We start from the raw sequence: 15,860 nt of genomic DNA, 5'->3' as shown, positions 1-15,860 counted from the left end.
GTGACTGAGTATCTGAGATGCCGCCACTTGTGACCACATAATCTAGTGGTCGAGCAACCTCAAGACCCTGCAGCTGCGGGCCCAGGGTCCGAGGGAGAGACCATGATTGAGGGCTCGGGGATCTAGGATCAAGGGGCTTCGTGAACTGGCGAACCGAGTGTCCCGGGACCTGGCGGTCGCTGGACGGTCGCCCTCGCCTCTGTCCACACTCCCTCCGCTCGACGCTGCCCTGGCCTACTCATTAGTGAGTCCTCGGAAGCGTGGACCAATCAAAACACTCCTCGTGTCTCCAGTCCCCTCCCAGCCGCCGCTCTGGAAAGCTATGGGCGGGTCCTTTCCACGCGGACCCAATGGAAGTGCAGGCGGAGCGCCGTGCGGGCTGGCGATTGGCTGCCGTGGCGGGCCCTGTCAGAGCCGAATTGGCCGGCGGCGGAGACGGAAGCGACCAGGGCCCGAGTTGCCGGAGCCCGGCCGGGGCGATGTGGAGCGCGGGCCGCGGCCGAGCTGCCGGCCCGGCGCTGCTGGGGCTGCTGCTGGCGATCTCGGTCCCGGGCAGCTGTGCCGTCAAGGCCGGCGCGGGGGTCGTGACCTGCGGGTCGGTGCTGAAGCTGCTCAACACGCAGCACCGGGTGCGGCTGCACTCGCACGACATCAAATACGGATCCGGTGCGCGGGCCGGGGCTGGGGTCTGACGTCGGGGTTCTGCGGACCAGGGGGCTGGGGGTCATCAGGGGCTGGTGTAGTTGGGGGCCGAGGGCCACAGGCCGGCGGTTCGAGGGGGTCTTCGGGATGCCGTTCGGAGCTGCGGGCCAAGGGACTTGGAGTGCGGCCGGAGGCGGGCGGGGGCTGGGGGAGCCGTTGGATCCCAGGGTTGAGGTTGTCCGGGAAAGCTGATGGTGTCCGGGTCGAGGGTCGGAGTTCCCGCGTTGACAGCGACCCCGGGGGTGGGATGTCGCCCCCCAGGCAGCGGCCAGCAGTCGGTGACCGGCGTGGAGGCGTCTGACGACGCCAACAGCTACTGGCGGATCCGCGGCGGCTCCGAGGGCGGGTGTCCGCGCGGGTCCCCGGTGCGCTGCGGGCAGGCTGTGCGGCTGACGCACGTGCTCACCGGCAAGAACCTGCACACGCACCATTTCCCGTCGCCGCTGTCCCACAACCAGGTGAGCCCCTGGCGTGTGTGCGAGGGGCCCGGCATCTGCTCGTAGTCCCAGCTTCCTGGGTGAAACGGGAATTACTGAAACGGGAATTACGAGTCAGAAGTGTCTGCCGAGCGCCCCCTCGGGGGATACAGAGGTGACTACGCCAGGGTCCTGTCCCCTGGAGCCCGCAGCCCAGCGGGGACACAAACAGGAAGAGCTGTCCGTCTGGATAGCTCCACTCCTGGGGGCGAGTTGGACACAGGAGGGGGATCCGCATGGCCGTTGGGGTGGGGAATGGGAACCCCGCGGGGAGGAGGAACTGGGGCTGGGCCTGGAAGGATGAGTAGGAGTCCGCCAGGCCGCAGAGAGGAGAAGGGCATCTTTCCAAGCCTGGGGAAGAGCCTGTGAGCGGAGTTCATTGGAACTGGGTGGGAGGTGGTACTGGAACAGAGGGTGCTTTGGGGAGGTTATCAGAAGGAAAGGATGATATAATAGAACCTTGGCTGTCAGCCTGAAGGGTAGACTTGATGCTGAGTGAGGGTCAGAGGGGTTAGGACAGGAGAAACCCAGAGGAGGAAGGAGGGGGATGACTTGGTTCTGTGGGGGCCACTGGTCACCGTCCAGGAAGATGAGGTGGGGTGTGCGTGTATTTTAAGAGCTGGTGTTGGGGGGGCCCTTCTGGATGCTGGGGGTGGGGGTGTCCCAGTTTGCAGCTGTGGAAGCCGAGGCTCAGAGAGGTGCAGGGAAGGACCTGGGTGTGAGTGCAGCTGCCAGGCAATTGCCCATGGGGGACTCAGTGTGCCCTTTGTCATGCGTGACCACTGTCCTCCCACACCACCACCGCCCCCACAGGAGGTGAGCGCCTTTGGGGAGGACGGCGAGGGTGATGACCTGGACCTGTGGACGGTACGCTGCTCGGGGCAGCACTGGGAGCGGGAGGCCGCCGTGCGCTTCCAGCACGTGGGCACTTCCGTGTTCCTGTCGGTCACCGGCGAGCAGTACGGGAGCCCCATCCGGGGGCAGCTCGAGGTGCACGGCATGCCCAGCGCCAACACCCACAATAGGTGGAAGGCCATGGAAGGCATCTTCATCAAGCCCAGCGTGGAGGCCTCTGCAGGCCATGATGAACTCTGAGTGCTGTGGACCTGCGGGTGGAGGGCAGCAGGGTGGGTCATCTGCAGGGCCACTCTTGGGGGAGACTTTGAGTTTGTAGGGGTTCTCAAGTGCCTTTATGATTAAAGAATATTGGCCTGTGGTTGCATTTTGCTGTGAGCCTGGGGGCGACCAGGAGCTGCCAGCTGGCCCAGGTCAGCATCTCTTCCTCAGTGCAAATCCTCTGTCCCACAGATGGCAGCTTAACCCATCCAAACCTCTCTGATGCTCTTCCGTGCACTCCCAACACTGCCCAGGGCCATCACAGCTCCCTCTCCACCCTCAGATGGTCCAATGGCCCCAGTGACCCCTGTTCCCCAGCCCCTGAGCTTCATGAACCTTCCTGATGAGGGCTGGGGCCTCAGCGAGGTAGCAGGGGCCCCACTCCCTACCAGCTGGGATGGGCCCAAGCTCTCCAGTCCCTCATCCCTTGAGGTGCACCCCCTCCTCCTGGCACCCCTCCACTGGCAGTTGTGACAGTCTGGACACTTGCCTTTGACCAAGCACTAGGTCAGGACTCTGCTCATCTGCTGGAAATTCGCATCGCAGGATCCCTCTCGGTGCAGATGGCATCCCACACACCCAGCCAGCCCAGACGTGTGGCATCTCACGCCCCACTAACCTTCCAAAGTCCGGAGGCCCTAACAAAACTTCAAAAGATATTGCAAGGGAAGGTAACCACAGAGAACTGCCAGCTGCAGACATCTGAGAAGGCTTCCTGGAAGAAGAGGCACCATTTGAGCCGGCAAAGCATTGTAATTTAAAGAAAGGAGAAATAAATAGGCGGGCCCTGATAAAGGAAGGTAATAGCTATTTTGCTGGTGCGTGGGTGACCTCTAGAGGTTATGGCGGAGATTACAGTCAGAGAGGCTTGGGCAGCTGCCACTTTCCTGCAGGAGAATGAAAGAGCCGAAGGAGAGGCTGGGGGTGGCAACTGGTTGGAAGGGTCTTAGAGGAGGGTGAGCAGAGCACCTTACTTCTGAGAAATCAATTGACCTTAGGGGGTGGGAGAAAAGCTCTAGCCAATTGTGAGACCTGAGGGGAGGAGGGTCATAATTAGGCCCTTTACGCCCCTGCCCCCTCCCCCATGAGGCCCTGCTCTGCTCAAACCTCTTGAGCATCGTCTACAAGTCTCCACTTCTCTCCCATCACTCACCTGACCTGAGACAGGAGTGCAAGCAGATGGTTGGGAAGTGATCCCAGAAAACACTGGGGCAGAGGAGTGGGGCTCAGAGGAGCAGGCAAGGCAGCTGGTGAAGGTTGCATTACTGAGCAAGTCACCCCTGTGGGCAACTAGGGCTTCATCCCACCAGGGAGCACTGGGTCCCCATGTAGAACATGCATCAAAGTTGTCCCAACCGGGCTTCCCTGGTGGCGCAGTGGTTGAGAGTCCGCCTGCCGATGCAGGGGACATGGGTTCGTGCCCTGGTCCGGGAAGATCCCACATGCCGCGGAGCGGCTGGGCCCGTGAGCCATGGCCGCTGAGCCTGCGCGTCTGGAGCCTGTGCTCCGCAACGGGAGAGGCCACAACAGTGTGAGGCCCGCGTACCGCAAAAAAAAAGTTGTCCCAACCAAGGGGCAAGAAAGTGGGGGTACTTATCCAACCAGCATATCTTCTCTCATTGGCTGAGGGCTGCTGGGCAGGTGGGAGGATTACTCTGCAGCACTTCCCACTTGCCCTGTATTCTACAGCCAGAATGAAGACCTTAGGCAGAGCCGCAGGTGCCAGCAGGGAACATCCTTTTGGTAGAGGTGAGTGCCAAGGGGGTGTAGGCGGGGCACCAAAAGTGTGGCGCACACTGCAAATGTAAGGGGCATTCCTCTGATCCACCCCTGGCCCCTCTGGGCTGTAAGAGCCCACTTCTGCCTCTGTTACCTCCCTACCACCACACATACAAAAGTGAGGAGTGTTAATTAAGAGCAGACTCCAACAGTACACAGCATGTAAAAATCCTTGGGAAATCAAGGCCAAAGCTGTGGGAGCAGGTGAGAGGGCTGCAGGCAGAATGCAGTACAAGACCAAAAATTAAAACCGCAGCAGCAGCCGAGCTCTCATTTATTGAAAACTAAGTGCCAGGCACTGGGCCAACGATTTACAGAGCATCTCATTTGCTCCTGGCAACAACCCTATGAAGCATAGCACGTTCAACTGTCATCTTAATTTTGCAGAGGGGGCAACCGAGGTTGCTAAAGATTCAAACCCAGCTCTGCCTGCCTCCAAAACATTTGCTCTCAGCCACCGGACTGAGAGAATAAAAGAGGAGGGGGCCCAGATGCACAGTAGCCTAAGCACCACCCGCTCCAACACACACTGTAGCTCTATGAGGGCCAGGCGGGCCGCGTACATCCTTCCGGGTCATCAGCTCTGCGAAAGCATTTAATGAATGCTTATCCACAGTCACGCAGGGACCCAAGCGACGCCCCCTTCCCCGTGCCTCCCACAGATCCACAAGCCTCCAGGGGCTCCAAGACCGGGTCCCGCAGCCCAGGCCCACCCTTGGGCTTCAGACAAATCTCATTTGGGTCAAGTCGGGCGATGCGGTGGGGTTTGGGTGGGGAGGTGGCTACCCCAGCCAGGAAGCCCACCGCAGCCGAACATGCCATCGGAGAGGCACAGGGAGCAATTTCAGTTTGCAAAACGGGGCGGCCTGCGGCCCGGTTGGTGCAGGCTTGACCGCGGGTCCGGACATTTTCCTCCAGTCGTAGCCCCCTCCCCAGCGGGCTTGGCCGCGCGGCCGGCGCCCCCGACTGGGCTACCAAGAGCGCTCGCCCGCGCGGCGAGAAAACTCACCGAGACTAGAGCTGCGAAAAGGCGGGCAAAGTTCCCTTTGATAAGTTATGAATGGGGAGAAAGTGTTTGTAGAACTCATTGTTAAAACTGCGGAGCCTCAGCCTCTGCCCGCGCCGGGCCAATCCGGGCCCGCAGGCTATTTTGAAATCTCTCCGGCCTCAGCCAATGGGCGTGCAGAAGGCGAAGCCCCCGCCGGCGCCGGCCAATGAGCGCGGCGCTATGCTAAGGAGCCGGGGGCTGGGCCGCCGCCTGTCAGCGAGTTAAAGATGGAGCCGGCGGCGGGAGGGCGCCACGAGGTGCGGGGTGGTCCTGGGGGGCAGCGCGGGCTGACGGCCGCCGGGACCTGTCCCCGCAACCTCCCGAGTCCTGCCCCGGCCCGGTACGGAAAGGGTGCCCCGCCGCGTGAGTAGCTGGGTCCGAGGTGGGGGCGCGGGCAGGGCGGCCCTACCCGGCGGGCGGTGTGGAGGGGCGCAGCCCAAACCCCGGGCGCCCCCTCCGGGCAGGGGACCTCAGAGGGGCGGGAAGCCCCCATTCCTCTTCTCCACTCTGGGCCGCCGGGCAGGGAATCTGTTGGGACAGAATGCGGAGCCCAACTTGGGGGCCAAGAGCCAGAGGCCAAGGATGGGGGCCTGAGCCAGCAGGGGCCCGTCGGCCCGGAGTGGGACCACCCTTCTTCTCCCGGAGCCTCAGGCCGTGGGAGGGCGCAGGGTCGTCGGGCTATATGCACTCCCGACCCAGGCGCGAGTGGGTTTCGGACCGCGTTGAAGCGCGGGCTCCTCTCCTTTGTGTGTGCGCCCTTTCCCGGGCGCGCTCCCGCTCAGGGTGTGGAGCTGCCCCTCAGTCTGGGGTCGCAACCCCACGGCAATCTGGAGGGTGCTGGGGAGGGTCCGGCCCCTCTGGGGTCCTGAGGACTCCGAGGACCGCAGCCCCGCTGAAATCCCCTCCCCGCCCTGCTGTCTAGGAATGGGGCCCTAGCCCCACCCACCTACGGTTGGGCTTCCCGCTCTGCGTGTATTGGGGGTGATGGGGCTCCCCCCTGCTGGCCGCAGGTGCTCTGACGAGGTTGCACTACTGTGCTTTGAGGAGCAGTGCAATGATATTGTCAAAGCATCTGGGACCAGCCTTGGGGACCCCTTCCCCCACACTGCTACTTTCCCTCCCCAGGCCTGGCCCCTGGACCTGCAGGCCCTCCCCTCCCCCTTGCCCAGCTCCTATCCCTTCTCCATGGAAACTTGAGATCCTGGCCAGGCCTGGGCCTCTGGGGTCAGAGGGCACCCTTTCCCCAGGCAGAGGCCCCGCCCCAGGCCCCAGTGGGCCTGCATTCCAGGTCTCGGATCCCCACCTACCACTGGGAGAGGCACTGGCAGGCCTGCCTGACACTCTTTCCCTGTTGCACTACTGTGGGCCACTGGGAAGCAGTGCAATGATGAAAGGGCATCAGTCAGGCCCAGCCCACCACCCACAGTGCCTGGGAGGTGGGGGGGAGTCTTGCTGCCTCACTCCACTAACCAGCAGTAAGGCGCAGGTGCGGAGCTGGTCTGGACTCTCCATCGGAGGATCAGGTGAGGGCAGAGCTGGGGGGGTCCTCCGCCAACCTGTCCATCTGGGTCATGGCTGGACAGGGGGAAGGGGCAGAGGCCTCCGACTCAGAAAAGCTATGGTTTGAAGAGGATATTTACAACCAGCTCCCAGGTAAGCCTGTGGGCTTGAGGTTTGGTCAGGGCCCTGTGGAGAAAGAGGCCCATTGCTTTGCACGGAGGGTTTGCCCGGGCCTGGCTCAGAGCCAGCTCAACAACCTTGACTCCGTGGAGGTGCCCTGGGCCCAGCCTTCCTGGAAGGCCTGGGGAGGGCCAAGCTCTGGAGAGAATGTTCTCCTGGGTTCTCAGCAGGAGCAGCACTAGCTGGGCGGACAGTGGACTCGGGATACAAAGCCTGCAGCTCACGTCCTCCAACCATGCCCACTTGTTCTCTTACAGGGACATGTGCTGCCCTGAGCCTGCAGGAGAGACTGTGAGGTGCCTGGCATGCCCACCCTCACAGCTGGAATCGGGGGGAGTGGAGCCCAACTGCCAAGAAGCCTGGCCCCAGGCGTGCTTGCAGGGTCACCTTCAGCATCAGGACCAGACACAAAAGATTTTGATGTGCCCAGTGACAGCCACTCAAGCCTGTCTACTTGAGAGGAGGCCCAGGTCTCCGGATGGGCATTTGGGAGTACCCCTCACCAATGGTTGAGCACAGAGGGACCCTGGCTTCACCCCCACCCTGGGCGTAGGAGCCCTGGCATCCCGGGGAGGATGAGGGGAAATGACACATGCTCCTCTGTCTCCTAGGCCTGACCCCTTGGGGTTCCTCCATCCCAAGGTCACCTGACTTAGGCCCATGGCTGGAGGTGGCCACCTCTTGCTCTCGTGCAGATTATGTACCCATTGGCCAAAGACCCCCATGCAGCTGTCTCCTGCCCTTGCTGGGAGAGGCTTGTGAACTCAGGGCACTGCTCAAATGTCCCCTCCTATGGGAAGCCTTCCCTGGGCTCCAAGACATCCAATGTTCCTCCACCAGAGCATGTTAGATCACATTTTTCTCCCTGTGGCTGAAGCCCTCTTTAAACGGGGAGCCCCTGAAGGCAGGGAGCATGTAGTTTGGCAGTACCTGGCACAATACACTTTAAAAATCCAAATAATCAGAAAAAGTGTAAAGTATTATAAGCATAACATGATGGGGGTGTTAATCAGGGGTCTGCCTGACCTCTCAGAGGATGCTTGTCCTGTTTTTAAAAAGGCACCTACTATGTATTTTAAAGTCAAATCTGATTTTGTAAGTCATATGGGCCCCGCCTCACATCGGGGGCCACCTGCCCGGGGCAGGTGGCAGAATGGTGGCAGAGATTTGGATGCAGGTGTATCTGAGTCTGCCTGCACCTGTAGGTGAGATGCACAGGCCATACCTTCTCCCTCCTTGGTTGTGTCCATCTTTTTTTTTTTTTTTTTTGGTTGTGTCCATCTTGATCTGTGACATCAAAGCAAGAGGAAGTGAATGCCACCTCTTGTGTTGGGGAGAGCTGGGGCTGGCCGTTTGGTGGTAGGAAGTGAAAAAATCTCAGGTGCACTCCATGGATCACAGGGCTGATGGAGAGGGGGCTGGGTTAGGAGGGGACCTGAACTAAGCAGTCCAGGGCACACCCCCTCATCAGCAGCGGGGGTGGATGGTGGGGTCGGCCACTGACCAAGTAGGAGAGGGAAAAGAGAAGCAGATTTCTGGGTGGGAGGGAAGAAGCTGCATGCCTATTCGGATGTGCTGAGCGTGAGATGCCCAGGAAACGTCTCCTGGGGACACTTAGATGTGGGTCTGTAACTCAAGGGACTTGGGGTTAAAGTCAGTTCTGGGTTGGGACTAAGAAGTGGGTAAGAAGTCCAAGAAGGTATGGTAAAGACAGGACCCTCATGAGGAGAGGAGACAGGATAGAAGCGGGAGAGGAAGTCAGAAGAGCGTGAAAAGTCCGGGGCTAGAGGAGTTGGGGGCAGAAAGAACTCTTGGGGCCTTGTCTACAGACGGTGAGGAGGAGGGGAGCAGCCAGGATGGGAGGTACTGGAGTCCGGCCAGGGGCCGAGCGCCTTAAAGAAGTTGGCTTGGCCACGGGCGGGACCCCGGGGTATGGGCCTCCGCCAGGGGTAGCTGCGTCCCGCCGTCCGCCCCGTCGAAGCGTGAAGGCGCATGCGCAGAGCGGCGGGCATTGTCACGTGCGGCCGTCTCGCGCGGATTGGCCCGCGGTCTCCCGAGACTGGCCCGAGCTGTCCGTGCGGCGGCGCGGGCGGAGAGATCCTGCGTAGGCGCGGCGGAAAGGGGACAACGGTGCGTCCCCGGGCCTGGCCCTCTGGGGCCGACCCCTCCTTTCCCTGACCTGGGCGGGAAGGTGGGCGCGCCCGGACCCTGGTGGCCCCGCCTGGATAGTGACCCGAGCTCTGGCCCTCGGGGGGGTCTCCCTCCTCCCCTCCTGGGGCCGGTGGCGTGGGCGCGTCCGGGGCCCCGCCCCGACGGCCGCTCCGCCCACAGGCAGCCGGGCAGCCGAAGCCCTCGAGAATGGAGGTTCTGGACGAGTTCGACAGCGAGTTCCCGCAGAGTGTGACCTTATGCCAGCTCATCCCCGAGGAGGACTTCGAGAGGCAAGCGGCGACCTACACTGAGAGCGCGCTGCACCTCTTCCTTAGCCTCGACCGCAACCCGGCGCTGGATGAGAGGGTGGTGCGCAAGGGCAAGCAGGCGGAGTGCGAGCGGTGTGGGCTCCTGTCCTTCCTCTGGGTGCGGGCCCGGGAGGGCGGGGCTCCGGGGTTCCGAGGTGGGGGCGGGGGCGCCGGTGTCCGCCCTGCTTGAGCTGTTGGGAGGGGTCTTTCAGGAGGCGGCCCCGGCTGGGCGGCTCACGCGTCCGGCTTCCTCCTCCCTTCCTCTCCCGCTGTCGTCGCAGGCCAAGGTCTCGTGTGCCGTCCAGGGGGAGCTGAACTGTTGCAACAGCATGGGCGCCCTGGAGAGGCACCAGCGCCTGGAGCAGCTCAAGAGGCGCATCCACCGCGTGCACTTATACTCCCAGGGTGAGGTTCCATCCGCGCTGGGCTCGAGCGGCCTGGTTGACCTGACTCACACCTCCCTGGTGGTCCACAGAAGGCTATCTACGCTTGGTCTGTCAATCAGGACTCGGCGAGGCCCGCACACTGTTTGGGTGGGAGGCAAATTCGTGTACACCCCGGGCCCCGGGAGAGTGAAATGAGAGGTGACCTCATTAGTGGCCACACAGGGTGGCAGGTGGGCATTCTGGCCTCGTCTTTTGAAGTTCCTTTTGACGCGGGATGCCCTCACCTTTCCCCGATGCTATGGACTAAAGAACTGTGTTGTCCTTTGGGGGACCCACTCGATGGGTTTGTATCTGTTGTCTGGGTCCACTGGTGTGTTTGCTTTTCCCCCTCTGCCTGTTATTTCTTGGATAGTCGTTCTAAAGCCTTGATGAGGTTTGGATTTGGTCCTTGGGAGTGTCCGTGTTCAGGGATGGATGGTGGTGTTGGGCTTCTTTGTCTCGCTTCACATCGGGGGGCCCAGCTCACCTGGGGGGTGGGGTCCCACAGCACCGTTTCATCCAACAGCTGGACCCACAGCATGTGTAACTCTTACCGCGGTCTCCCAAGATGCTGGTGTGGTGTTATTTATCCCTGTTTTACAGAAGAGGAAATGGAGGCCCGGGGAGGTTGTCCGGCATGTGTAGGCCACACAGGTGTGGTGGAGCTGGACTGAGACTCAGGGCTGGTGCTCAGCCTCCAGCCAGTGCTCCCTGGCAGTGCTTATCTCACTCTAGATGAGCCGTCTGAGAGGCTGCAGGAGGGGCTTGTTACCTCCTACTTTGCTGGTGGGACCCAGCTTTGAACAGTAGAAAGACCCAGACTCATCAGAACAGGAGAGAGGAGGTGCAGGCCCTAGGTTCCTCCCCAAGCCCACCTCTGCAAGACTTCTGCAAGACTTCTTCCCCATGCACCCTTTGCGCACCCCCAGGATGACCCGGGGCTGCGGGTATTCGGTGGGCTCACTGTCTGGGGACTGGACAACCCACTGGGGTGCTGGCAGACTCCAGGGCTTTGTGCCATGCCTGGGAGGGTGGGTGGCAGGCCAACCTGCTCGGGCCAAGCCCAGTGGTGACACTCCATCACTTCCTGTGAAATTCTGTCCTGGAAGGCAGACAGCCTGGCATGGCCCCTGCATGGGCCTTGTATAGTTCGAGCTTCCCACTCCACTCGTAAGATAGAAACAAAAGTACCGTTTCCCTGTGGGGTGGTTTTGGGGCCAGTGAGGTGGTGTGTGTTCGTGCCTGTCAGTAGTGGTGCCCTTTGTGGTCCTGCCTCCCTCCTTGTTGGAGGGCCTGTGTTTGGCGCCCCCCCAACCTGTTCGGGCCTTGGGATAGGTGATCACCGACACCTTCTGTCCCAGATGCCAAGAAGAAGAGAAGCAAGCCAAAACCGAAGAAACCAGAACCCATCCTCTTGTGGGACCGGTCGACCTCCCCGTGCCTGCCACCAACCCTGCTGCCACTGCCTGCCACCACCATGGCCTCCATGGTGGCCCCATCAACCTCTGTCTACACTCTGCCCAGTGTCTTTGGCCCCTTCCCTCCGCTGCCCAGCACATCGGTCAGTGGCCCTGGGAGGGGCAGCCTCTAACCCCCTGCTCAGAAGCACCCCAGCGATGCCCGGGCCCACAGCAGTGGTTCCCAGAACTTCCTCTGCAGGCTGCAGTAGATAGATGAAAGGGGGCTGCTCTGCTCGCAGAGTTGGGCTGGGGGAGGCACAGGGCTCCGCCTGCCTGGCCTCAGTGCACTCAGCGCAATCCCGGGGCTTCCAGGGGACGCCTGAAGCCTGCCTCTCCCCGTGGGTGTCATTCTCCAGGCCACCCTCTAAGTGCCTCTGCAGTGCCCTTCCGACTCGCCTACCCTTCCTAACTCCCGCTTATCCGTCACCTGTCCCCCAGGCGGGGCTGGGATCTCCTCTGTTGGCTCCCAGCCCGCACGCCGGGCCCCATCCCCCAACACCAAGCTCCAGGTGGCACCGAGGATGAGCCTGATGTGTTTGCTGATTGACTGGAAGGCACATCGTTCTCATAGTTCTTGGAGAAGGTGTTTCTCTTCACGATGAGGATCCCACCCTTGTCCTAAAGTTTCTTTTGTTTGCTGAAGATGGAGCAATTGGAAGTTTCGAGGTCTGAAGCAAAATTGAACTGGACCGGCCTGTCATCGAACCCGAAGAGGTGGGAGGATTTATCCCGGGCCCGAGGCAAATGAGACAGGAGGGCTTGGGGGAGCCTGCTGTGTGCCAGCTGGGCTGTGATTCCCTCCCCTCTCGTAGTGGATCCATCCCGCAGTCCTGAGTGGTCCTTCCCCTCTTGGTCCTGGGGAGGAGTTGGGGCTCAGAGATCTGCCTGTGTACGGAGCCCCCGTGCCCGCCGAGGCTGGGGAGGCACCCCCTGCCCCAGAGGAGCCCAGAGCTGAGTGTGTCCCCTGCCCCGCCCTGTCTTGCAGCCGCGTAGTCGATCTGACCCCCTTGGTCCTCAATCCTGGAGGCTTCCACTTCTCGTACTTGGCCAGGAACAATGCGCACAAGCTCCACTGCCCTGGCTTCCCCTGGTAAGTGTGCCCCCGAACCATCTGGCCTCTGAGCAGCGTGCATGAGGGCTGGAAGGATAGTCAGTGTGATGGTCGCTTCCACTTCCAGGATGGACCCTAATGTCGTCAGGCGTGCTGGAAAGTTGCTCCCCCTTCCTAGTGTTTGTGCTGGTGGGAAACCAGAAACAAACAGCCCAGAGGCCAACAGAAGGGAACGATTCAGTCAGCTGTGGGCAGCCCCGTGCTTTATCTACATGTGTGTTTTGCAAAGCAGGGATTTACTGAATATGGGGTTTTTTTTGTTTGTTTGTTTTATTGCGATACGCAGGCCTCTCACTGTTGCGGCCTCTCCCGTTGCGGAGCACAGGCTCCGGATGCACAGGCTCAGCAGCCATGGCTCACGGGCCCAGCCGGTCCGCGGCATGTGGGATCTTCCCAGACTGGGGCACGAACCCGTGTCCCCTGTATCAGCAGGTGGACTCTCAACCACTGCGCCACCAGGGAAGCCCCTGAATATGGGTTTTTTATTACTGTTTTTGTCAAGTATTTCCCATGTCATTGAGTGTTTAGATTGGCTGCTTCATTGCATCAGATGACTTTTTTTTTTAAACAGCTTTATTGAGGTATTATTCACATGGTATAATTCACCCATTTAACATATACAGTTCCTGGGATTTCCTTGGCAGTCCAGTGCTTAGGACTCCGTGCTTCCACTGCAGGGGGCCGAGGTTCCATCCCTGATTGGGGAACTAAGATCCCGCAAGCTGCACGGTGTGGCCAAAAATGATTAAATAAATATATAAATAAATAAATAAACACACAATTCTATGGTCTTTGGTATATTCACAGTTATGAATGCATCACCACAATTAATTTTAGCACACTTTCCTCACCCCAGAAACCCATAGCCCTCACTCTTCCACTCGCCCCTCTTCAGCACTTTCTGCCTCTATAGATTCGCTTGTTCTGGACGTTTGCTATAAATGGTATTGTAAGATATGTGGTCTTTGTATCTGGCTCCTTTCAGTTGGTTAATGTTTTTGCAGTTCATCCATGTTGTAGCAGTACTCATTCTTTTTAAAATTTTCTACTCATTCTTTTTAAAATTTTCAAATAGATTTCATTTTTTAGAGTAGTTTAGGGTTTACAGTAAAACTGAGCTGAAAGTACAGAGAGTTCCATATCCCTCTGCCCTCCCCACACAGCCTCCCCCGCGATCAACATCTGCCAGAGAGTGGGACCTTTAATACAAACTATGACCCACATTGACGTGTCATTATGTAAAGTCCGTGGTTCACATTAGGGTCACTCCTGGTGACGTACATCTTATGGTTTTGGACAAATGTATAATGACATGTGTCCACTATTACAGTGTTGTATGGAATAGTTTCCCTGCCCCGAAAGTCCTCTGCCTATTTGGCCCTCCCTCTCTCTCAGCCCTAGGCAGCCACTAACCTACTTTCTGTCGCTATAGGTTTGTCAGTTCTGGACATTTTATATAAATGAAACCATACCATAAATTGGTCAGCTTCCTTGGCCGTGTGACAGACGTCCAGCATGTGCGGTACCCTCACTCAGCGTGTGTGTGTGCATGCGTGTGTGTCTATGCGTGTGGTGGGTGGGCATAAATATGTTATCTCCCACTTCCAGAGAAAACGGGTGAAGGTCAACATGCCCTTCTTGCACCTGCTGCGCGGCTTGTGGGGTCTTAGTTCCCTGACCAGGGATTGAGCCTGGGCTCTTGGCAGTGAGATGTGGGGTCCTAACCACTGGACCACCAGGGAATTCCCTGGCATCACTATCTTTATGTGCTAAGCTGTCCCTGAATCTCAAGATGAATTTCCAGAAGTGAAATTACAAGGGAAAGGGTAGGAACAGTTTTCAAAAGCACTACCATTTTTCAGATTCTGAAACAGGATCTAGTTACTGTAGACAGTTTGAAAACTACCCAAAAAAGACACCAATCACTCTCACTCCCAAGGTCAGAAATAACCATTGTTGGCACATATCCCTGTTTCGCTGTAGGTGTTCCCCATGGACACGAGTGTACGTGCACAGGTAGTAGTTTGTCACGTAATCAGGAGCGTCCTGTGAGCAGTTTTGCAGCCAGTTCTGGAACATGTTGCTTCCCTGTCATTAAAAATACCTAGAAATTCACCAGTAATCATAGATGCAGAATACCCACCCCACTGTGTGGACGGAGCATCATTTACTCAACTACCCTTGCTTGTTGAAATATTTCATTAATGGGGACAATTTTTAGCCTCCTGTTATGTATTGCTTTCTGAGTGAGCTGTGCTGTCTTGGCACTATCCCCCAAAATGGGTTATTTTAAATTGTTTTCTAAAAGTTTACAAAAGCATAAAATACTCTATGGAAAAAAGGTCACAATATAGAAATGAATACATGAAATATGAGTCCCAATACATTGGTTAATTTTTTAAATCAAATCAGGATCATACTGCACGTACTTTTCAGCTACTTGTTCTTTCCATTACTGTACCATTGGGGTGTCTTTACTTGCTGGGATGTACAGACCAACTTTGTTCCTTAAACAGCTGTGGAATAGTCCACTGCATGCCTGTACCATGGTTTTTTTAGCTGTTCCCTGATGGACGTTTGGATTGTCTCCAGGTTTACACAATCACAAACATTGCTGCAATGAACAGCCTTGAGCAAACATCCATGGGAGGGATTTCCAGCAGCAGTAATGTATCGAGAGCCATCCCACAGCCTGGGTTTTGTCGTGTGTTTCTCTGATGGCCCTGTGTGCCGTGTCCCCCTCATGGACCCATGTCTTGCGTGTTTCCTGAACAGGCCCTCAGCCTGTAGTGGTTCTGCCAGCACCGAGGAGATGCTATCCCCATCTGTGAAGGCCTCCATCTTCACCCCACCTGTCCTGCTCAAGTTCCAGCCTGTGCCCAGACCCAAAGATGAATCAGAGAATAATCCTGGCAGCGCAGAGTCCACGCCCCACCAGAGGGACCCATAACCTCTTCTGTACAGACCACGGCAGGAGAATGAATAAAGTTCCCCTGGTGGTGCCTTCCTCGTGCCACACTACCCAGGGGCCGTGCAGTCCCACGGACTCTCTGCAACCCCAAGAGGTGGTCAGGGTAGCGCAAGCCTGAGGCTCTTTGGCCTGAGACTGCACACAGTAGGTGGTCAGGTCAGTGAAGTCCCCTCACTTGCACCTAACCTGGGAACTCAGTCCTGTGCACTTTGAAAGAGTGTTGAGTGCGGGGAGTGTGCTGCCCCTCCCTGCAGTAACTCTGTGGCCCCGTTGTGCCTCACTTGACCCCACTGAGTTGCAAGACTACCAGTTTTTGCTACACCTGGCTCCTAAACACAAGGCTTATCTGGGTGCAAGTTTAGAAACAGTGGTCTGTTCCCTCCTGGGAGGAAAATGAGCTGGTGTGTCAGTTTCCAATTTGGCACCTCCCTAAAGAGTTCCAAAGAGTTTCAAAGACACGTGACTCTGATTACCTCCCAAGCTGACTTTAGAATCAAACCTGTATGTGAGACATGAGTCCTCACAAAGTGCCCAATGGTGCTGGCCATTAGCAGATGTCGGTTGAGCCCTGTGGATGCCCTGCACCTTGCTTGCGACTGGAGATAATAGACCAAGGAGTTGGGGTCCTGGCCC

At 58.3% G+C, this 15,860-nt stretch overlaps 2 protein-coding genes across 2 annotated transcripts; both read left to right on the top strand.

Moving 5' to 3' along the window:
- Positions 1–435: 435 nt before the first annotated feature.
- Positions 436–2,394, top strand: SDF2L1 (stromal cell derived factor 2 like 1). The gene is made up of 3 exons (XM_022551452.3): positions 436–666; positions 964–1,160; positions 1,992–2,394. Exons 1-3 carry the CDS (start codon positions 480–482, stop codon positions 2,271–2,273), a joined length of 666 nt encoding a protein of 221 aa, XP_022407160.1. The 5' UTR covers positions 436–479; the 3' UTR covers positions 2,274–2,394.
- A 6,263-nt stretch (positions 2,395–8,657) lies between these two features.
- On the top strand, positions 8,658–15,644 carry LOC149747592 (uncharacterized). Its single transcript, XM_089894247.1, is given in 8 exon segments — positions 8,658–8,762; positions 8,765–8,935; positions 9,133–9,378; positions 9,542–9,665; positions 11,047–11,246; positions 11,789–11,859; positions 12,131–12,235; positions 15,032–15,644. Coding segments are annotated over 8 exon segments (1,197 nt in total). The 3' UTR covers positions 15,207–15,644.
- Positions 15,645–15,860: the final 216 nt, after the last annotated feature.

Source organism: Delphinapterus leucas, chromosome 14 (assembly GCF_059928025.1).
Source record: "Delphinapterus leucas isolate spDelLeu-1000000601 "Yukka" chromosome 14, BTC_Dleu_Yukka2, whole genome shotgun sequence".
NCBI classification, from domain to species: domain Eukaryota; kingdom Metazoa; phylum Chordata; class Mammalia; order Artiodactyla; family Monodontidae; genus Delphinapterus; species Delphinapterus leucas.
Note: the sequence above shows the minus strand (reverse complement) of the source record. Positions and strands in the feature narration are given on the sequence as shown.